The following is a 22,956-nucleotide window of genomic DNA, read 5'->3' on the forward strand; positions in this document are numbered from 1 at the left end:
GATTAGCTCTTCCAGCAGCACTGCTTGTACCCCCTGTACAGTTAACAGTCTCTTGGGCCTATACTCTATTAAGGATTAGGAGCTCCTGCAAGGTTGTTCAGATGGTGGGAGACACTATGTGAGCAAAAGCTCTTTCTCACAGTGTCTAATTCAAATATCAGTTTTACATTCAATCCCATTATTTCCTCATCCTGTAACAGCGTCCCTTCAGTAATCCTGAGAGGGGAAAATTAAATGCAGGTAATTGAAGAAGAGAAAAATGTTCAGAATAAGCTGCACCACTGCAACAGCTAGGTTTTTCTGTTTGGGGTTATAAATAGGTGAGAGAATTGTGCAGGAAACATCCAAATTGATTTTTCTCATGGATTTTTATGCCATCTGGTATGACATAGTCTAGAAACACTGGGGTAAAAGTCTGAAGACTGGCAGGATGTGATAGCACACTTTTGCCTCTTACTACCTCTAATTTATCCTGAAAGTGAACCATGTAAATAACAACCCAGCTTTCCTTCTGCATTGCTCACCACTATAGGGAACAGCACTGTGTGAAGCACTTTTTCCCTTTTTGACTTTGTTTTCTGACTTGTTCCTATTCCTTGAGGATTTGAAAGCAGGCTTTTGAGGCCAAGTGTGTGCCACTTTTCACCAGAATGATTGCTTTTCTTGGGAAACCTGAGCCTTGAGGACCATACACACTTGTGGTGGGATGAACTGTCTCTCCTACCCCCCTGTACACAAGGGACAACAGACAGAAGCAGAGAAGTTAACACAAAAGCAGTGCAGCCAAGGTCAAGCAGAAGCAAGGTAGTCTCTCCCAGAGCAAAGAAGTGAGAGAGGAGAGAGATTGTTTTGGTACAACTAGTTTTAAGTTCCTTATTCTCTTCCAATGGGTTGTTTAGAACTAGCTTCATTTTCATTTTTAGAGCCAATAGCAATTTATTTACATTTTGCCACTTTCTGTTCAAGATCTGTGAAAAATTTTTAAAGACATAGCCTGAAACTGCCACAACACTCTGGAGGAGATTCTGTGCAGTAGATGGGACATCTGCAGTTCTTATTTATGGCCTTTTCTAGGAGGAGCACTTTGGAGAAGCTGCTCTTTCCCTTTCTCCTGGAGAATCTGTCAGTATTCTCTGAGTTGAGTTTTAAAATTCATTAAATGCTGTTTACTTTGGACATCCCAGTTTCATAGGAGAAGGAAAGCTGTGAATGGGCTCATCTGTTTAATGAAGGGCTACAAAAGCTGCAAGGGTTCACATGGTAATGGAAATGTTTCTGACATTTCATAAAGTGGAATACATTATTGATATTTTGGTATCTCACTCTTGAAAAAGCATCAGGAAGATGATTTTTTAACTGCTTTTTGAGGTTTTAAATGAAATCTGAAATAACTTTGATTTGGGATTTTTGAGGGTCTGGACAGACTTTAGCTAGCTAGAGAGCAGTTTATGTAGGTGACATTTTAGCTGTCCCTGTGGTGTGTGATATGGATCAGAACAAGGACAGCTCTGTACCTCTTGTTTACTAACATACCTGGTTTTCTTACGAAAAAGGAATTATCTGTGCCCTCTTTGATGTCCATGCCAGTCTCTCAGGTGCCTTGTTCTTTGGCTTTGAGGGAGCTCCTGTTTCCTGTGGTATCCTCTTCCACAGTTTTAAACCCTGGAACAACTGGATGGGTTGCTGTTAATTCACACATTGCTTACAGCAGCCATGCTGAGACGGCACTCCAGTGTTAGGTAATTTATAAGAGGGTGAAAGCTGCAGGGTCAGGACACTGTAGCATCATGGCTCAGGGGCAGCTGCAGAGGAAGTGTCCTACAGCCTGGCCACACACGTCAGTGCCTTGAAGAAACAAGGGTGCTGATTTCTCCACATCACCACCTTCCTTCCTAAGAGTTTTCAGCACTTCCCAGAACAATGCAGAAGTAAGTTCTGTAGCTGAAGAGGTGTTAGTACAGGACACTGACACTTCCAACACTCATTTACCACATTGACAAGGAAATGTCACCTGCTGCTTTCAAAGTCTTGTGCAACAAAGTGTGTACCCTGCTGGGCTGATAATGTAGTTTGGTTTAATCATCAGTTGTGCACTAGTTTAAGCCCCATCCTCCACACCCTCCCCTTGAAAATTTAGTCCATGGGCTGGCTACTTTGTGTAGACACTCCCCTTACAGCTTAGGAGCATTTATATAGTAAGCTTCCAGAGACACAGATTTTGTGACAGGTGCTGTCTGAATCCTTTTGGACTCTCACAGGGCAACACTTGTATCTAGTCAGTCTCTGGTAATTTTATTGCCTGTATGTAGTCAGTCTCTGGTAATTTTATTGCCTGTGTTTAGCTAATTTATCCATCAGCACAGGAATTAAAACCCTTAAACTCAGGGAAATCTTCCTAAATGTAAAAATAGATTAAACCTGAGCTACATGATTATTGGAGTAGTTAAACATCCAAGCAGATGCTTCTTCAAAGTCAGGACTGTGTGATTTGTGTTTTGATGAAGTAATTACTGTCGTACATTGGTGGGGTATCTAATTAGCAATTAGTTATAGCTTCCTTACTGGGTCAATTAATCAAATTCATGTTAGTGTAACTTAAGAGTAAATTGAATCAAGTGATCAATTTTAATGCCTGAGCAGTTTCAGTAAACAAATTGTTCAACCTACTTCTCTTAGTCTGGCTTTGAGCATATTAAACTAGGGAGGCTATTCCTGCTGCTCCTCGAGGCTGAGTCGGGACTTGGGGAGAGTTTCCTCCCCACAACCCCAAGGTTACACAAAGTCTGTTGAAAGTATGTGTGTTTTTAATGACTGTGTTATATCCACTGAAGCACAGTTGACTAATTTAGCCCTTCCTTCTTCAAGGGAAGATCCTAAGCCTTGCAGCCAGTATGTCAGAATAGGATCTAGATAATAGCTATCACATGTAGTTATTTAAGATTCACTTCAAGGATGCTGCTTTATATAAATTAGCTGTGAGTTTGCTTTGTTTGAGGAAATGAAACTCCTTTTTAAATTGATTAATTTTTTGGATGTCTCAAAGTGGTTTATTTACTTCCCTAGAGACTTTTGAAGGCAAGAGCAGGTCTTTTCTTGCTAACTCTGGGCAGCACAGTGTTTTGCTAGGGCAAGAAATAGTCTTCTGTGAAGAGCCTTGAAGGAGATGTTTCCTGACACCCCTGCAACAGAAGCAGAATTAACCCTTGTCACAGGAGTTCCTCCACTTCATTTCTGGGATGGAACACGTGCAGCTGCATGAGCAGGGAGAACCTGTGGGGCTCTGAGAAGGACAGCTGCTGTGAGCATGCTTGAGTATGGCCTCAAGTAATGCAGGGGTACAGCAACCGGGACTGGGCTGGGCCTCAGCTCTTGATTTGTGCCAGTGCCCTGACTTTGGGACAGTAAGTCTACAGGTGAATTGAGAAGAGATTTTGTAGGGATCTCAGGTGGTGTGAGCACTTTAATTGGGGTGCAGCACTGGCACAAGTGTTGCAGTACCTTTGAACTTTCCCTAGCATCTACCAGACGCTGCTGTTTCTGGGACACAGCATCTTTCTGGGACAAGCATTTTAGCCTGACAGTTCTGCAGCTCATGGTAGCTGTCTCACTTGGACTAGGACTGGAGTTACAGCTGTGGGTGCAGGATACCTGCCCATCTCACTCAAAAAATAAACCCAAACCCCAGCCTTTGTGCCTCTGTTATAGAGCCAGGTTAGAACACTCCATGTGTGTTGTCTTTCAAGTAGTTATATTGAGAGAAAGTTGACTGTGTTTGGCATCATACCTGTCAGAACTTGGGTGTTTGGCTCTCAAGTAACTGTTAATGTTCTACCAAAGCATTTTCCCTTAGAAAAGCACTTTCCCCTCCTGTATCCTCATATTTGTGAATTGAATGCACAGTGCTGAAGTCTTGAGAAAGCTGCTCAGTATTGGCTATCATGGCATCCTAAGCTGCTGTTGTTTTGTTCTGTCTTCTCCTTTTCCTCTACAGATATCAGGAAACCTTACTGTGCCTTGGATTACAGGTTGTTCCAGAAAAAGAGCAGTAAGTATCTTTTCATTCAAGTGTCTAATACACCAACTGAAGGAATGAAGTGTAACAAATGCTTTTTTGTAAATGTCAGTTCTATTCACCTTGTGTGGATTATTTTTTCCCCTCTGTCCTTTGGCTGATGCAAACATTTTCTGCAGGTATAGTTTCAGTTAATAAGATTGCTGCAGTTCTGTAAAAGCAGGTCAAGGGTGAAATCCTGTGTCAAGTGAAATGATGCCCAGGTATATGAATTGTGCTGTTAGCTGAAATGCAACACATGAACTCCTAAGGACTGAGAGGGTTAGAGCTCAGAATGTGGGGTTTATGTTGAAAGTGAAATGGTTGTTAGGTGAGGCAACTGAATGCTTACCAGAGTAATTCCTTCTTCTGCTGCTCCACACATGCACAGATTTGGGCCATGCTATCTGTAGTAACTATACCAAGTCTAATTTTATCCACATGAAAGTAATTTCTCATTAAGCAGAATCAGCCATGTTGGTGTCCTGAATTCACAGGTTGCTCCAAACCATAACACCAAAGCAGCTTTTGTCAGGAGGATCTCTCTGTACAACTCTTGTTTGATTACTGCTCAGTGTGTACAATCAAGGGTGGTCTGCCAGCCTCTTTTTGAGGAGCTGGTCAATTCTGCTTGCTTACCATGCAAACATGCCCTAAGCCTGCAGGCTGTGTGGTACAACCAAGCTTTCAAGAGGCTGTTGCATTTTAGGCCAGGTCTATCAGAAGCAATAACTTAGGGAGATGGTCATCCTCATAACCAAGCCTAGCCCATCAGCCCCCACAAACCACTGAGCTGTCAGTAGCATGCATATTGCTGTGGCAGTGATGTCAGGTAGTGGAAGAAGCTCCTCTTGCCTTCTCCCTGCTGTACTCAGGGATTTCTTCCTTTTTATTATTTTCAGTTTAGTTTGGTTGTCAAAAGGGGAGATTTGGCAGTGTGTAGGTAGGAGTCTTAAGGATTGCCATGTTCATTGTGTTTTCTCTCAGACTTCTCAGCTGTAGCATACTTCCAGTTTCTGCAGACTTTGGTAGCATCCCTTATTCCTGTTTGTAGAGAGAGCACTTTACAAGAACATCTTCCAGAGGAACCATATTTTTTTACACAAATGCTGTTGTTGCTTACTCTATTTTTTTCCCCAATTTTCTCTCCTAAGTCCTAGTTCTCTTGAGCTTGTTTTAATGTAACCCTTTTCTGAAAGGCACCTTTCCTCTGTCACTTAAGTGACCTTCTTCAGACATCTGGTGAGTGTCCTGGAGTACAGTTTCACTGAGCTGATTTTATAGCACATCACTGTCCCCCCCCACTTCCTGCTGGTGCACTGCCACCCCATCCCTAGCACTGGTGCCAGTACCTAATTCCAAGGTAACCCAGGTCAAGTGTCTGACCTGTCAGATGCATTCTTCTGTTGAGTTTTTCTTTAGCGGGCAGCAGGAGCCTGTGGTTTGGAGCAGTGAAGGGAGCTGATAGGATGCTGTCCCCTCCTTCCCAGCACTGGGTAGGTTGTTGAGACATGGTGGTCATTCCAGATAGCTGACACAAGTTGGAGAAGGAATTTCTGCAATAAATGTAAAGCCTTCCAGGATATGAAAGTGCCTGTTTATTAAGGATGGTTGTTAGGGAACTCCTTTTCCTTTCCCTTTTTTAATCACTAAACTAAACCCTGTTGGTTAATACAGTCCGGTTGGACCACATCTGTTCCCAGATTTGGGGATGCATTTTCTTCAGTTTGAATGCTTAATTAGCCTTTTTCAGGAGACTAAAACTGCTCTTACACACACAGGTGTAAAACAACAGAGAGAAAAAGATCCTACTTCCGAGGAAACTTCAGTTTCAGATACAAATTTCCTTTGAAGAAAGAGCAGGAGGGAACAGCAATAGAATGGATGGAGTTGTGGGAGTGCGATTATGGCAATTACTGCCATTCACACAGCAAAAAGCCTGATCTGTGTTTGGTTTAAAATGGAGAAGATCATCTCTTAGATGCTCTGAATTTGTAATCTTTTGCCTTGATGTTTTGTTTTCCTTGCCCTGTCCTTCAACTGCAGCAAGAAAGAAATAGAAACTGTGTGGTTCTGCAGAAAGTCTTTCTAGTCTGCTCAGTTCTGCTGTGCAGTGATGTCATCCTGTCTGTTAATGAATGTTAGTCCAGAAATACCACCCTCAGCTGTTCATGAGAATGTCTTTGGAAATCACAGGGTTCTGTGTTCTGTCATGGTGCATGGGCAGTGCATTCACCTTAGGAATGTACTGATTTGGGGGTTTTCAGAGAGGTGCAAGGATAACAAGGATTCAAAAATTGCAGTGAAAACAATGGTTAAAGAGAACTGAAAAGAGGAAATCATCATGATACTGTTTTACCTTTGAGGCTGAATATTCACTGTTTAACCAACTAGTTCAAAATCTCAAGAAGAGAGGTGAGCTGTCAGTCTGTGTAGTAGGAAGGTTGGTTGGAAATCACAGAGTGAGATAACTGAAGTGTGTAGCAGTGTAGTTTTTTGGCTAGACTATTCTATTGCACTGATCTCACTTTTATTTTTCCCCTCCTTCATAGCTGTGTTTTGTTTAGAAACACATATTAGGAGAACATATGCAATCTTGGCTGAGTGTTGAAACAGTTACAGCTCTTTTCAAGCTGTGGTACTATGAAATATTTATTAGTTCTGCTTCCATCAGATCAAACTTCAAGCTTACCCAGCCAGTGGGAAAAGATGCAAAAAGTCTCTCTTCCAGAAATCTAACAGTTCATGCACTCATAGTGTGCTTGCAGTAATAGTTTAAGTGTGTGTTCAGCTGGCCTTTGGCTTGCAGTCCATTTCCAAACACCTTTTTGCCTTTAGGCTGTGCAGCTTGCTGCTGTATCCTCCAAGCAAATGACTAGGAGAGAGCTGCTCATCCTGGTAGAGCTGGCAGCTCTCTCCTAGTCATTTGCCTTGCATGTGGTCTTCAGGTACATTTCTTCTTAGAAGATGGAAGTTACTTTGTGCTGGGTATTTATCCCCTCATATGATGGGAGGGGGACTGTAAAGACTTCTGGGAAGGCAGTGTCCATGTCCCAGCTCTTTGGTAGTTACGGCCACCAGCTACCTTCCATTTTCCTCTGGGAGAACCGTGCATGGCCTGGGAGTCTTTGGGCCTTTGCTGAGTGGAAGTGCATGCAGTGTGCCTGTCAGCAGGCAGCACAGTTCTGCCAAGGGGCTTCTTCCCACTGCACTGTGTGTGAGCATCAGTGTGGGGCCAGAGCAGCAGGACTGGTCCTGTATCAGGGGAGTGGGTGTCACTGAGAAGGGGAACAGCTCTGTGACAGTTGTAAAACTTGAAATTAAAACCTGCTGATATCTCCATGATAGAGTTTCTGAGCAGTAGTGCCCCAAATCTGTGGTGTGAGGTTTGTGTGCTAGAACTAACCATTACCTTGAAACACTTCATTACAAAACATCAGAACTCAGCTCTGGATTTGCTTTCACTGCGATTGAAGTGTATGTATTTTTGACACAAAATGCTCAGCTGCAGCATAAAGAAAATAATGATTACATTTATACTAAAGCCTTACTTCTTTCATCTTTTGAACACCTCATTTATTAGCAACCTGGAGGTGGTGTCTAGCTTTTTTCTGCATGTGGCCTGAAACATTTTCAGCTCATGCATAAAAACTGAGCTAAAAAAGCAGGCTGTAATAAAAGGCAAGATAAGGACACTCCACTGCAATGCAATTACTCATACCAATTATAGGCACCAGATTTGCACCACAAATATTGCCTGCACAGTGGGTATTAGGAGGGGCTCGGCAGAGTGCCAGGAATTCTGTAATAAACTGGGTCATCTCTTACAAGAATGTTGTTATTACACTTGAGAGGTCAGGGGATAAGCAGGATTTAACCCTGCGCGCGGCAGAACTGCTGATGCAATTTGCTCCCGAGGATTGCTTTTCATTTTCGGTTGATAGGTTATTTTCTGCTGGGGGGAAGCTGCTCTCTGCTCTTCAAAGTATGGGCAGCAGGACTGCTAAAGCATTCAGCAAACAGTTAACAGTGCTGAGGATAAAGCCCAGCCTTGAATCAGCAAGCAGGGGATGTGAAGAGGGGAAATGAGAATTGTATCATTATGGTTGTTAGACTGAAGTTAAAATAAGGCCTGAATTACTGGCTTGTCTTCACATGGGGAAAGTGTTCTCTTAAATATGAAGGGTTTTTTTTAATCTTCTGGTATTTTTCCCAATGCTAACTGATGCTTAGCCATGAATGTTGTGACACTTATAGGGCTGTGGGTTCTTCATCATTCTTCAGTTCCTCTGATGATACTAAGCATGATACTAAATTGATGGAAGTGAGTTAGATGTTCAGGGTAGGGAATCTGCCCTTCATTTTCTCTCAGAAGTCATTGGCTTTTGTAAAAGCATTATGTAATTTTGGAGCAGCTCATAATGGAGCAGTCACACTTGGGTATAATCTTCATCAAGGGGATGATCCTGTCATTGAACATGGTTTAAGATTTCCCCAAGAAATCCGTGAACAGTCATATGGCACAGCCAGCTATTCACAGGCAACTGGTCTGGATCTGCATTTTGGACAAGCTGAAGTGTCATTTGCATCAGTGAGCATAAGGCTTGAGTCTGATCCTGTTAGGATGGTGCAGCAAGTGAGAGCAGAGTAAGTAAACCATCTTCTTCCTCAGCACTCTCTGAGATACCATAGAGCAGCTCACATTGTGTGCAGGAGGCAGGCAGGCAGCTCCTGTGGGTCACTAAATACACAGTGACCTGTTGCCCTATTAGCAACTTCTTTGTGAGCTGGAGACCTTAAATGTTGAGAGTCTTCCTTCTGGGGCACTGGTAGAACTTCAAGTCCAGAAAGCTGACAGAGCCTTTCTTCCATTGCTGCAGAGACCTACCAGCTGTGTTACAGTCATCACCCACTGCCAGAATGTAAGCATCCAGCTTCTCAGAGGCTCCATCCTACCTGCTTAGCTCTTTTCAGTAGGCTACTCAGTGCTGGTCTTGGTGGGGAAAAAAAGTAGAAAAATGAGATAGAGGCTCCAAAGCAGACAAGTTGAAGTGGGATGAGAAGTACTTGGAGAACACCCTGAGTTTGCCAGGATGGGTTGAACCAGGCATCTCACTAAGGCTGCTCCTCTCAGCCCTGAGGGAGCTTGGACTTTTCATACCATCTTCTACCTACATGCACTCCATTTCCCCCTCAGTTCTGTTCCTGCTTTCTGAACTATTTCATGTGCTGTGTCTTGGGGGGGGTGGTGTTTGTTGAACTTGTTCTTCATTTCCCTCTCTGACCTGTGCTCCTTATCAGTGTGCTGCATGTGCTGCTGCACAGGCTCTTCAGGAATGAGTGAAAGGATGAAGTACCTGATGTGGCAGTAAGTGCAACACCAAAAAAGCAAAACCAGATATTGTCATCTGGAACACTAGGGATTATTGTAGACAGGGAGGTTAAATAAAAACTTTGGGATTTTGTTTCTTTGTTTGTGGTCCCCCCCTACCACCTCCTTTCTACAGTAAGTGGCTGCAAAAGACTTTGGGAATTTAGCTACAGGAGAGTTCTGTAACCTTAAACATCTAGTGTCCTCATCTTAAGAAGTACACAGAGCTTTTGGAGCAAGTCCAGAGGAGGCCACAAAGATGATCCAAGAGCTGGATCACCTCTGCAATGAGGATAGGCTGAGGGAGCTGGGATTGTTCAGCCTGGAGAAGACTCTGGGGGGACCTTAGAGCTGCCTTCCAATACCTGAAGGGATCCTACAGGAACGCTGCAGAGAGACTTTTCATAAGGGTGTCTGGAGACAGGCCAAGGGGGAATGGTTTGAAGTTGAGGCAGAGCAGGGTTAGACTGGAGCTGAGGAAGAAGCTCTTCAGTATGAGGGTGGTGAGACTCTGACATAGGCTTCCCAGAGAGGTGTTGAAGGCCAGGCTGGATGAGTCCTTGAGCAGCCCAGTCTAGTTGAGAGATGTCCCTGCCCATGGTGGGGAGGTTGCAGTAGATGATCTCTTAGGTCCCTTCCAACCTAAGCCATTCTATGATAAATGTTGATCTAAATTGTTGCAACTGTGCCTGCAACCCTGCTCTTGCAGCAGGGCTCTGTAGCAGTTGTGAGGTGACAGCCATTGAGTAGTGAATTATCTAACAAGATTTTTATTAAAACATTGGTAGTAGATGATGAGAATTAACAGATCCCCACCTGAAATGCAAAGATGTGACCCTGCTTGTTTGAGTGCAGGTTTTGAAAGACACTTCCCAGTGTTCAGTAAGTAAAAGCTGAGCAGCCTCTGCACCCTTCTGGCAGTACCATACTTTTGGTATCTCTCTCTAGTCAGTCATTGTGTGCTTTGTGTCTAACATGGGATCCTTTTCATATTGCAAATATAAAGCCTTTCTGTTGGCAAATGTTCTTGCCCTCTGTTCTTTCAGTAGAAGAAGCATTTTCTTAGAGAACTGGAAAATCTTGTGGCAAGCAGAAATGTGACCTCCCTCCAGCTTCAGCTCTGCTTTCTTTGGGTTTTATTCTCATCTGGCTGTTGCAATAAACTAGGTGAGAAAAGACAACACTAACTAGGGTTGCTGCCTCACATCTGCAGTCGTATTAGGCAGATTTCCTTTAGCTGCTCTCATTTCAGCCCTCTGCTGTGGCAGGGGAATTTCTGTGGCATGTTCCTGAGGCTTTTTTTTAAGTTGTGCTGATTAAATATGAAGAAATTTTCTATTTCATTTTCCTGATAAGTGCAGATTGCAGTTAGCTGTGTGAGTGGTGGGCTGTTGTCAGTATGAACTCTCCAGAACAAACAGCAAATGTTACTTATTTATGTTTAAAAAACGCTCAGTCTGCTTTAGAAGGTGAAGTTGCCCTGAGCTTTCAGGAGAGCAGGATGCACCAGAGTGCTTTTTCCTTTGTACAGTTTAAGTTGCTGTCAGGCTCCTTTCTGCATTCCATCTGAACATGAAGGAAAACTTTTTTCCTCTGAGAGTGATGGGCACTGGAGCAGGCTGCCCAGAGAGGTCATAGTCTCCTTCACTGGAGGGATTCCAAACCTATCTGTACGTTGTGATCCTGGGCAAGATGCTGTGGGTGACCCTGCTTTAGCAGGGGGCTTGGACTGGATGATCTTCCACCCTCACCATGAGGGGGTTTCCTTTTCCTCGGGGCTTGGCTGGCCAACTCCCTGGCAGCAGAGCAGGAGCCTTTACCATCAGTTACAGAAATTGCAACCCATTTTGCCAGCAGCTCTGAGGGGGATTCTGCTGCAGCGATTCAGGAGATAACTCTGCTGTTGTTCTTTGAAAATGGCTTGTGGGGAGGAGGAACTCAGGTCAGGCATAGAAGGAAAACTGGCATTTGCTAAGGGTGAGTGGGCATCAGGGATTTAGCTTTGCTCAGCAGGGTGCTCCTGAGGTGAAGTCTGCTTACTGCACTTCATTGCTCATCCTGGAGCAGGCTTGAAGTGTGCCAACTGGATTACCTTTAGATCAAAACCGGCTGCAGCGTGCGGGCTGGCAGCGCATCTCGTGCTGACACTGCTGCTCGGTGTTCAAGTCTGAGGAGACCTGCTCCAGGCAGCCCACTGGCTTGCTGCACCTCCCTCCCTGACATGGATGGGCAGGAGGGAAAGAGCTTCTCTGATCCTGTGCTTGAGTGTGTGAAATCATAGCCAAAAAGACCCCCGAGTGCCTCGGAGCAGTGAGTGATGGGTTATGCTTGGATATAGCTGGTACTTTGTTCTTACTGCACCACCTGGGATTATGTGAAGGATTCTAGTTCTGCAAAAATTCTTTTTACCCCTTTTTAAAGTTACTTCATTCTAACTTTTAACAGTTTTTGAACCAGCAAACCCAGATACTTGCTACTGAAGTCATGATTATGTCTTAAAAAGAAAATTTCAGCTGTAGAAATAATGACAAATTTGGGACGAGATGGCTGCAGCTTACTAGTGGAGGCTTTGGTGGTGAATTGCTGGGGCACTGCCAGACACAGGGTGCCACAGAGAAACTGTAGGTTTTAGGTAAAATTCTGGGCTAGAAGGTGTGGATAAGGTTTCTAAATTCTAGCAAGTGGTAGTGCGTGCCCCCAGCAGGGCAGGAAGTGCTGGGTAGCCAGGATTTGATTTTCAGTGTTACTCCTTTTATCAGTAATTGACTATCACATATTTCAAGCAATGTACACAAAGAGTCAGGGAACTTGCAAATAAACAGTGGAACCAATTTAAACTCTGAAGCTTACCAAATAAACATTAAAGTATTCCCTTTAGGAACTTGGAATCCTTTGAATTATGCATGTATTGTAGTTTGCAGCAAGATAAAAGGATCCTTAGGTGGGGGAGGGTGAGAAACTTGAAAGGCCTTAAGGAATGATTTGCATGAATTGGGTGGAGAGAGTAAACAGCACAAGGGGGAAGAGAGTTATTTTTCAGTGAGGCCTTACAGAATGAGATAAAACAAACTAAAAGAAAAAGCTCAGGTGGAGTTGAAGCAAAGCTGAAGGGTTTGAAACTTGTGTCTGAAAGCAAATCCCAGGCAGCTCTGGTACTGCCCTGCTTGAAAAAAAAGAAATCATGCTTACACCACCCCCCCAGATTCCTCAGGGAGTGTTAAGAGAGAAGCCAAGCCATGGAGACAGTGCAAGATGTGTGTCTTACTGTAAACTAGGCTCTGGAAGGGAGAGGAAGAGCAGGAGCAGAGTGTTTCCCAATCTAACAGTGTCGGTTTTTATCCTACAGTTACAGGACCGCACGCAGTTTAGCGACCGAGACTTAGCTACCCTGAAGAAGTACTGGGACAATGGCATGACCAGCCTGGGCTCAGTCTGCAGAGAGAAAATTGAAGCTGTGGCAGCAGAATTAAATGTTGACTGTGAAATAGTGCGGGTAAGAAACCTCCAGTCTTCCCTTTGCCTGTCGCAGAAGCACAAACTAGGCCAGATGAAAGCCTTTAAAAATTTCATGAGGAAGCTTGAAATAGATTTCATGTATTACATAATGAATGACCATGTTGGGAAGTGCTCTCTTGCTCTTTCTGCAGTCTATATATAGTAAAAAGCCCTCAGGTAAGAGTCTTTATTGATCAGCAGCAGAAGTAGCACTACAAACTGTTTGACATTCCTTTGAGGTTGGAGGAAGATTTGAAGGGGAAGTGTTACTTTTTTTTTAGGGAAATCCTAGAAGCCTGCAAAGTGCTATTTGTATTGTTACTAAGATGTAAAAACCCCTTTCTAAAGATGCAGGGAAAATACTTCTCTTTTATGCTTATAGGGAGAAAAAATCATTGTAAACATATGAAAGAAATGGCTCGAGAATAGGAAAGACAGACTTTACAAGGCTGTCCTGGAGCCAGGCTGAGAGGTGATAGAGGACACAATTCTGGGTCACTTGAATTTGATAGTCTGTACAGGTGGTGTTGAGGAAGCATTGCTTTAGATAGCACAGGTCTGGTGTAGATAACCTCATTCCTGACAACCACTCCAATCATCCCTTCCCGAAGTTGGGAAGTTTGGTGCAGCATCAGTGGTTGCCACTGTTCCCAGTTAGCAGACATTACATCATCACTCTGTCTCATTCACTCAGGCTGTTTCTCAGCCCAACTGTCTTTGCAGTCAGGTCAAAAACATGATCAGAGTCCTCCTCTCCCCCACCACAGGCATGACAATTGTGAGCAGTCCTTTCAGCTTTCATCCTCTTGTTCTCTTAAATTTCTCCAAAAGCAGAGCTGGGAGCCCTTACTTGAAACTTCTTTTTTGGAGACCTCTCTAGGGCTGACACAGCAAACTGGTGACAGCTGCTTTCAGTATTGGATGCTGTTCTGGTTATTTACATCTTGCTTCCTTGAGCACATGTGAATTATAAAAAAAGAGGTTATACTTTTGGAGGCAGAAAATGATTCCTCTCTTCTCTGTAGAGAGCAAAGTTGCTTCGTATTTTCCAAGCTCTTCAGTGTGCTTTCTGAAGGGTGAAGCTGTGTCCACTGACAGGATCTCAGAGTGGACTCCTGCATGTGGAATAACCTTACTCACATAGGATAGTTAGACTTGCATCCATGCCTCCCTGCCTTCCCTTAACAACATCCTTATTTTCACACATGGGGGGACAGTATGAAGCTCTGCACACATCTTTCAGTAGCATCTGCTTGAAATGCTTTTGTCTTCAGGGCAGATGCACCAGGAGATTCTGGCACACACAAATGAACAAAATGTTTCTTCATAGGAACTGGTACTGTTACCAGTTACTCTGTTACTCTGGTTCCTGTATGTGGCAGACTTTAGAATGGTAGCTAGAATTAGGTGGAGGTTTGTCTTGCACTGTCCTGTGCTTTTTGTTTGTGAGGGCTGAGTTAATGCTACAGGACATGTGTGATCCTCAGTGCTTCCTGTTGTCCTTTCTCTAAGGACACACATTGTGTGTCTCAGCTGTAGGACAGGTATTTTCCATCGTGAGCTCTGGAGGATCTGTCCTAAATTTGGTTTAGGATCTATACAGGCACCTTGTGTTGTGCCTCTCTCCTTACCTGCCAGCATGCATTTTCTTCAGTAGGGAACAGTGATTGCTGGAGGTCAGTGTGCAGCAGGGTCTCCTAAGGAGCCAGGACATGGCAGTGATGCTTCTGCAATAGCTCCTCACTTGCAGTACTTGTGTTTGTTGCCTTTGTATTTCACTGGGCCCTTAGCTCTAAGTAGAGTGCAGCTAGTAACTGTTTCTCCATTTGTGGCGTGAAAAAATACAGGTAGCATATGTAAAAGAGTCTTAAGTACCTATATGAACCCAAGTAAAGATCTGTCAAATCCCACAACAAATAGAATAGAGCAAGAAGATACATATGCTTACCTGTATTTCTGTAAATGTAACTGACCTTGAATAGCTCAGCCACCTCCCTGGGACAACCTGTTGCAGTGTTCCAGCACCCTCGTGGTGCAGAACTTGGTCCTAACATCCAATCTAATCTCTGATTTCAAACCATTGCTCTTCATCCTATCCCTGCAGGTCTTTGCAACCAGTCCCTCTGCAGCTTTCTCATAACTCCCTTCAGGTACTGGCAGGCTGCTATTGGGTCTCCCTGGAGCCTTCTCTTCTCCAGGTGAACAACCCCAGCTGCCTCAGCCTGTCCTTGTAGCACAGATGTTCCAGATGTTCATTTTCATGGCTCTCTTCTGACCCTGCTCTATCAGGTCCATGTCCTGTGCTGAGTGCTGCAGGGCTGGATGCAGCACTCCAGAGCAGAGCAAAGTCAGAGAATCACCTCTCTCCATCTGCTGGCTACACTTCTTTTCATGTAGCCTAGGATGGGACTGGCCTTCTGGGCTGCAAGTGCACATTGTTGGCTCATGTCCAGCTTCTCATCCACCTGAGCTCCTGAGGAATAATAAAAAATATTAATACAAGGTAAAGGTTTTGTACATAAGATGTCAAAAGCATCTCCTGAGCACCCACCACAGACCAAGGACACCTCCTCCTCTTTCCCAGCGGCTCATCAGATAGAAGCTGGATTATTGAAGGCAGTGCTTCTGAGTTTAGTGGCCAAACCAAGCAGTGGCTGCAGAAAGCTGACTGATGCCTCTTCTTGCTAGGGCTCTAGGCCTGGTCTGGATCCAGTTTATGAGCAAGAGAGACATTGGAAAAGAAATCTCCGAATCTTCCATCTTTATTTTTGCAGTTAAGTGGAAATTCTGAGGGCTTCAACCTGCAGCCTTTCTAGCACGTTGACATCCTAACCTCAATCTCTGGAAAGCTGTAATCATGCTTTTTAAGTGGCTCCCTGCCAGCCCATTTACTTACAAAGTGCCTGAGGGCAGACATATGCTGGTTGCTTCTGCCCTTTCTTCCCTGCCTCTCGCTGGCCATCTCTTCAGCAGAAGCTGGGGAAGTTGCTGTGCTGAGTTCATTGCTGGCTGCTCTAAGTCTGATCACATGCACTTGACAGGTGTTGTCTGAAGTTTTTAAGGAGGTAATATTTTAGGAATATAATTAGGACTATTAAGATGGTTTCCTGCATAGAAATGCTGGTCTGCTCTTACACTCATCACGGCACTGCTCCAGAATATTCACTGTTAAATGTAGCACACAGGATATGGAACCTTATTTCCATGATAATTTGAGACACTATAAAAATATGTTCATCTTCTGTGACATATTCAGTGGTTAGGATGAGGTTTCTCTGCTTTGAAGGCTATGTGAAAAGACAAGCTCTACCTTTCACAAGTGCCTCAGGTGGTGATTTTGAGGATTTCTTAATAAAAAAAGAAGCAGATTTGCTTTTACATTTGACTGTTGTTAGCCCTGTTTGTTCCATCATAATATCAGGAGAAATTTGAAGGAGTGGCAATACACTGCCCTGGAAAAGAGAGGCACAGATCTGGGAGGGATGACTTGTATGTTGTTTTTTTCCCTTTTCTCCCCACACACCCTATCTAATGCACAAAAATATCCAGGCAGCTCTCTGTGTGCCTGGTTTGTAGCCTTCAAAGAGGAAAATCAGCAGGCTGAGAAAGCAAATACCACCCAACAAAAATGATTTGCTAAAAATAGTGTTAAGCATGACATCTTTTAGCTAGTTAAAGAGATTCAGCTTTAAAAAACACTTTTTTTCCCAAGGCTAGCACAGCATGAAGCTATCTTTAGTAGCTGAGACTGCTGCTAATGCTTCCTAAGTTTTCTGTTTGATAATCAAGGTATTACAAGCAAAATATGTTTTGCTAAGCTCTTTCATGCAATGTATCGAAAAACCAACCATATCCTGGGCTGCATCAAAAGGTGCCTGGCCAGCAGGTTGAGGGAGGTGATCCTCCCCCTCTGCTCTGCCATTTTGAGACCCCTGTCTGAAGTATTGTGTCCAGCTCTGGAGCCCCCAACACAAGAAGAACAAACATGGAACTGTTAGAGCAGGTCCAGAGTAGGCCACATAGATGATGTAGGAGCTGGAAGTTGCAGACTGAGAACAAGGCTCAAAGATCTTCTGTTAAATTTGCTGAGTAATTTAGGTGGGGAGAGCCCTTACAAGGTCACCTAGTCCTGCCCTGCATTTACAGCAGGATTGGCTTCAGGGTTAGGTTTCTCAGGAGATTGTCCATCAAAACGTTGAGTACCTCCAAGGTTGGAAGTGCCAAGACTCCCCTGGACAAACTGTTCCAGTGCCTCCCTGCAAAGCATTATTTTTTTCCTAATTCCAGTCAGAGCTTCCCTTGCTGTGACTTGTGGCAGTTCTTTCTTTTCCCTTTGCTGTGCTCTTTCCCTTTTCCCTTGTGCCGGAGGACTGAACCTGGACACAGCATTCCAGGAAGCAGCCTCACGAGGGTCAACTACAGGTGAATCATCACCTGCTTTGGATTGCTGATTACACCCTTGTGCTTCTAGTTTAGTTGTGCTGCTCTCACTTGGCTGTGGGCCTGTTGCTTTTGTTACAGTTTCTGATGTGGTTCATGTTTATTTCTCTTACAAGACCTGGATTGGGAATCGCAGACGGAAATATCGTTTAATGGGGATTGAGGTCCCACCCCCTAGAGGAGGTCCTGCTGATTTCTCTGATCAGTCTGAATTTGTTTCTAAATCAGCACTTAATCCAGGAGAGGAAACTGCTACTGAAGTGGGGGATGATAATGATAGGAATGATGAAGTATCAATCTGCTTATCTGAAGGAAGCTCACAAGGTATTTGAAATGCAGTTACTACCGTGTGTATGTTTCTAATGCTGTGCAGTGTGCATGCTTTGGATTCTCTGTTGTACACAGTCAAAAACGTCTGAAAGAGTGTCTAACAGTCACAAGTTAGCTACCTCAGCTGTACTGAAGGTATGGTTTGCTCTCTTGCTTCTACCTCTATGTGCATTTTGTTGGGTTTGTTATCAATAAAAAGCTTCCAGACAACTTCTATCAAAGACATCTGTTCCTGGCAGGTTCTTCTGAAGCTAAATGACAGGTTCACAATTGCTGGTGCAGCTGTGAGATGGGTAGACAGTGCAAATGGCTAAGTCTCACTTCCCTAGGAAGCCAAATGCTGTTTTCTGGCCAGTTCTGCCACAGCCAGCTTGGATATCCATTCCTGTTCAGCTGGATCACAGCAATGCTCACCTAAACAAGCACTAACGTGTGCACACTGCTCCCTTGGAGCTGGCCAGGGCTCTGTACTTAAGGCTTTCCTGATACTAAACTGATATTGAAGAAGTAAGCTTAGAAGATAATTAGCTCAGACTTGATCCTGAACTGGGAGCTCCACAGTATGTCAGAGCACAGCAGAATGTCTGCCATTCAGCTGGCTGCAGTGCCTGTGTGCTCTCTGACAAACAAATACAAACCAACAGGAAAGATCAAAGCTGGCAGCAAGGGACCTCTCAGAAAGCCTCAGAAGTGCACAAAGGGGGTGCCTCTGTGTTCTCAGTACATTGCATGATGGTGAGTGATAAGTGTCTCAAACTTAATTCCCTGCTTCTCCACCTCCCAGGGTTGCCACCTGACCACACCGAATTGATCTCTGCCTTCCCTCTCATCCATTAGCACTGTGGGCTAGGGCAGATGAGCTGCCACTCAGCACATCCACTGCCTCCACCAGCTCAACTAATTGCTCCCAGTGCTTCTGATTAGATGAGATCAATAAAGCCTTTGCTCCCTAAACTAAAAGAAAGGCTGATCTAGTCCATGCTATTGCAGCTTAATATGCCAGGCTTGATCTTGTCATTCTGTCTGAACAATTTAAAGGAAAGTGCTAGAAAAATGGAGAACTGGGAATGATTTTGTGATAGCTTTGCCATGTTTTACTGTAAAGAGAAGAGCTGATAAAGAAAATGGGCCAAGTGATTGAAAGCCAAGCCAGGTGCAGAATCTAAGAGTCCTTGGTTTGCCTGAGGTGTGGAAGGAACTGATTTAGTCAGACCTGCTTGAAAGAAAATGGTGACATGGGAAGAGTCTGAATTCTCTGTGAAGTGAGGAATAATACATTCATTGAAGGAGGCTGTGTGCCTGAGTACATTATTAGAGTCAAAGCTTAAGGAAGTGCAAGAAAACTATAGGATATCCACAGCAGGCAGGAATCCCACTTGCATTCCACTATGCTACCACAAGAACAATTTCTATTCATTTCTCCAGTTCAAAGGAGTAGATCTCACTGCTGCAGCTCAGCTTATTTTGAACTTCCTGGAAACTATTTCCACCACTGATGATGTGTACCATTCACTCACAGATGTTTGATAACTTTTGGTCCTAATTTGTAAGCAACAGAAAACCCACCCAAAGCCACCACCACAAACCAAACCCAAAGCACTTTCAAAGGCAGGAAAAAAGCTATTTTCAGTCACATAATTAGGATGAAAGTGTTGATGGCATTTGCCTGCACAATGTAGGGTAAATGTTTTTAAAAGGCTGTATTCTGATGCAAAATTGAAGCATTAAAGTTCTCTTAACACCTTCCCTTTTTTAAATGTGTGTTAATTGAATCCATGCTTTGTGTAAAGGAACACAGCTCTGAGGAGGCCATTATAGCTGTGCCAGTTGTTACTAGCTGAGAAGGAGTATTGAGAGTTGAAAGTGCTGTGGACACTGGCATCAGTCAGCTGTGGAGTCCGAGTGGTGACTGTCAAGGTTGCTGAGTGACCATCTCGGAATCCCTGAGGTGCATCTTCAGTGACTTGCATTCTTCCAGGTGTCACCATGGGGTTGTTTATTGCTCCCTGCTTTACAGTTGTCTGATTTGGACCCATTTGCTTTTGCTGCTGGCAGAAGTTGTGATAAGTGGCAGACGAAATTTATTTGAAACAGCCTCAGATAACATTGTCTCCATTTAGAGATACTTAACTAACAGAAAAGCTGTTCAAACCAATTCATTGTCTCTGCAGGGTCTGGCCTAGATACTGCCCTGTCTTTGCAAGAGTTGGTACTCTCCAGTTAAATCCTGTTGCCACTGTGTTTGTGGGAGTGATCCACCCCTGCATCGTTACCCACCCCCTTCCAGTGTCTCACATGAACCATGCTGCCTATTCCCTTGTCCTCTACAGATGGGATAGCTGGGCTCTTGGACCCTTTCAGTGCAAGCTCTGCCCTCTGCAGAGCTCTGCTTTTCCTTGCACTTGGGAGGAGTGCATTTCCAATGAATATCCTAGCTGTTAGTGCCAGCAGGGAAGTTTTTGTCATAGCTGTCTTGCCTCTGGCTTTTAGCAAGCATTTTCTTCTTAACAGTGGAGAATTAAAGGAAATCTGAGAAACCCACCTAATCATAGGCTTACCTTTCTTGGCTTTGTTCACATTTGCCTTAGTTTGGGCTAAAAACCTCCTCTGTTGCTTGTGTTGGTAAGTAAGGATAAGATTTGCTCCGTTTTCAAGTGTGTGCTTTGCTGATGCGTGCCAAGTTCACTAGGAATAAACACTTGCCAAACAAGAATGAAATCCTCCGCTTGACTGTCAGGATTTTGGTTCAAAACTAACCAGTCTGCAGGGAGGAGGTGGGATTCTGCTGTGCATCCTGTGATGTCAGGGCATGCAGGATTTTCATCTAGTATTTTCTTTTAATGAAAACCCCAAAAGTTATGCTCATCTCTGATGTGAAACTCTTCATCACTTTTGAATATCCCAAGCTGAACCTAAAAAGAGAGAGGTTTTTGTGCATTGCAGGAGAGTTGTTTCAGGTAGCAACTGGCACAACGTTGGCCTGAAAGCCTTGTGATGTGATGGCTGTTTAATAAGCCACAGAGTACTTTTTTTATGTCTAGATATTAATAATGTGACTTTGCTTTTGGATCTCCCAGCTATGAGATATTTAGTGCTAAAGTAATGTTCCTTTGGCATAAAATGTGTGAATGAAATCTGAAAAACGAATTTATTTCTGCAGAAGAGACAAGTGAAGCTCTCCAAAATGAAGAAATTGGTCACAAAGATGATGACCAGAATCCAGTATCTGCTGATAATGTGGTATGTACAGCTCTCCTTTCCCACTAATGTGACCTCCTTAGCTGCAAGTGGTGAGGTTGTTGTCAGACCTTAGTGTTCTTCACTAAGCAAAAACTTTGGTCAGTGCTGAGAGGCCTTGCTAATTGCTTGAGCACTGAAAGGAGCTGCACTGAACGTTGTAAAACCTGTTCAGTAGAGCCTGATGAAACAGCTCTTTCTGCATGACAACAACCATGTTCTTCTGGAGTGCAGAGCACAATGCTCAGGTGGTGCTCTAGAAGTATCTACTGAACTAAACCAGAATAACCCCCTCAGAATGATAATCAGAAGTGGGTTTCTGTAGCTTTAAGGAAGTCAGGTGTCTGTAGAGCTCAGACTGGAGTGGATGTGCACTGCTCATTCCCATACCCCTGACAGGGCATTGTTCAGGTGTCCCTTGTGTTCTCACTTGCATTCACATTGAGTCAAACACAGTTGTCTTGAGGTTTTAGCTGACTTCGGTGAGACAAGGAAGGAAAGGCAGAGGGAGGAGTTATGGCAAATAATGCAAGATCCCCCCTTGCTTAGCCTGCCTCTCTCAGATTGGAAGAGAGGAGAGAACCCAATGTGGTAGGGTAATTTTATCTTGAAAGCTCTGTGCAGAATGAACAGGTGCTGGTTCATTTCCCAGTTGCACTTCTAGTGCAGTCAGACAGTAAATGACAGGAAGTCAGAATGTGACAAGATCATTTGTGTGGCATTAATCACACAGAACCCAAACTGGGAAAGTGAACAGGAGACTCCCTTCCCTCTCTATATTTATACAGTAGAGAACATTTTCTGTCTTTGCTTAATATATGCTCATCTTTTGTGTAAACTGAAACCCCACAGCTGTATTTTCTGTGGTGAGCTGAATAGACACAGCTGCCTTTTCCATTTCTGTTTACCTCATTGGCCTGCTGTGACCTGAGATACAACCACTCTGAGTTTCAGTCTGATGCCTTTACCATGGAGATGCAGAATGTAAAACAACAAAGGTAAAAGGTTTGCAAAGATGATGTCAGAGAAGCTTGGTTCTCTGACCTACCTGAAGCCCAGTATTATATCATTTGATACAATAAGAAGGTGTGGGGAAACAGGAGTAGGTTTGTCAAGCTCTGCTCTGAAAAGTAACAGCATTTTAAAGCTACATGTGGTTCAGATTGGACACACACACACTGGGCACCACTGAAAAGAGCTTGGCACCTTCATCTTGGCACCCACCCCGCAGGTGTTTACAGCCATTACTAGGATCCCCTCGGCCGCCCCTGCATATGGAACACATCCTCTCAGGGCTTTTGATTTGCACTATGGCCACAGAAGGCCAAAGGAGACCTCTGCATTTGTTTAGGCAAGAAATAGGTCAGTGGGGACTTGCCTGTCACTTGCCATAATGTCTGGTTTGCTCTAGAGGAATAAACTTTCATAACCTCCTTGGCCCTGCAGGAGGTCTCCAACAAAGGGCTGACAGAATAGAGAGCAGGCTGGTGCAGGCTGTAATGAGGTATAATATGCAGCTTAATGCCACAAACATGGGGACAGGGAGCTCCTCCTCTGTAAACAGCCTGAGTCACCATGGCAGCAGCTCTCAGTGCCTGCAGTTTCAGTTTGGATCCTTCCTTGGATCTTCTGGCTGAGGTACATGATTGCCATCTAATGGGGGCTACACAAGTTAGAATTTCTCATGAGCAAACAAAGTCCTGTTACCTTCCTCCAGTTTCATGCCACTTTGAGGTGAGGGTTGCTGTGTAATCTCTGCCTTCAAATGTTTGAAACCAGCTGTTTCCTTCTGTTTCAGAAGATAGAAATCATAGATGATGAAGAAAGCGACATGATCAGTAATTCTGAAGTGGACCAAATGAGTTCCCTTTTGGACTATAAGGTGAGAAATCAGGCTAGAGAGTGGTAAACAGGATAGGCCCCAGGATGTTCAGATGGACGTGCCTGCAAGGGCCTGCATGAGGTTCAACAAGTCAAAGTGCATCTGGCTCAGGCCAGTCCCAGTCACAAATGCAGGCTGGGTGCAGAGGGG

The 22,956-nt window shown here is 44.1% G+C and overlaps 1 protein-coding gene across 2 annotated transcripts in view; it reads left to right on the forward strand.

Moving 5' to 3' along the window:
* HDX (highly divergent homeobox) overlaps positions 1–22,956 on the forward strand; it is a 41,422-nt gene that overhangs the window by 12,988 nt on the left and 5,478 nt on the right. For both annotated transcript variants that reach the window (XM_054169576.1, XM_054169575.1), the window contains 5 exons: positions 3,992–4,045; positions 12,769–12,915; positions 17,474–17,681; positions 20,848–20,927; positions 22,723–22,806. In XM_054169576.1, coding sequence (XP_054025551.1) covers positions 3,992–4,045; positions 12,769–12,915; positions 17,474–17,681; positions 20,848–20,927; positions 22,723–22,806 — 573 coding nt within the window. The remainder of the gene's footprint in view (positions 1–3,991; positions 4,046–12,768; positions 12,916–17,473; positions 17,682–20,847; positions 20,928–22,722; positions 22,807–22,956) is intronic.

Source organism: Dryobates pubescens, chromosome 18 (genome assembly GCF_014839835.1).
Source record: "Dryobates pubescens isolate bDryPub1 chromosome 18, bDryPub1.pri, whole genome shotgun sequence".
NCBI lineage: Eukaryota > Metazoa > Chordata > Aves > Piciformes > Picidae > Dryobates > Dryobates pubescens.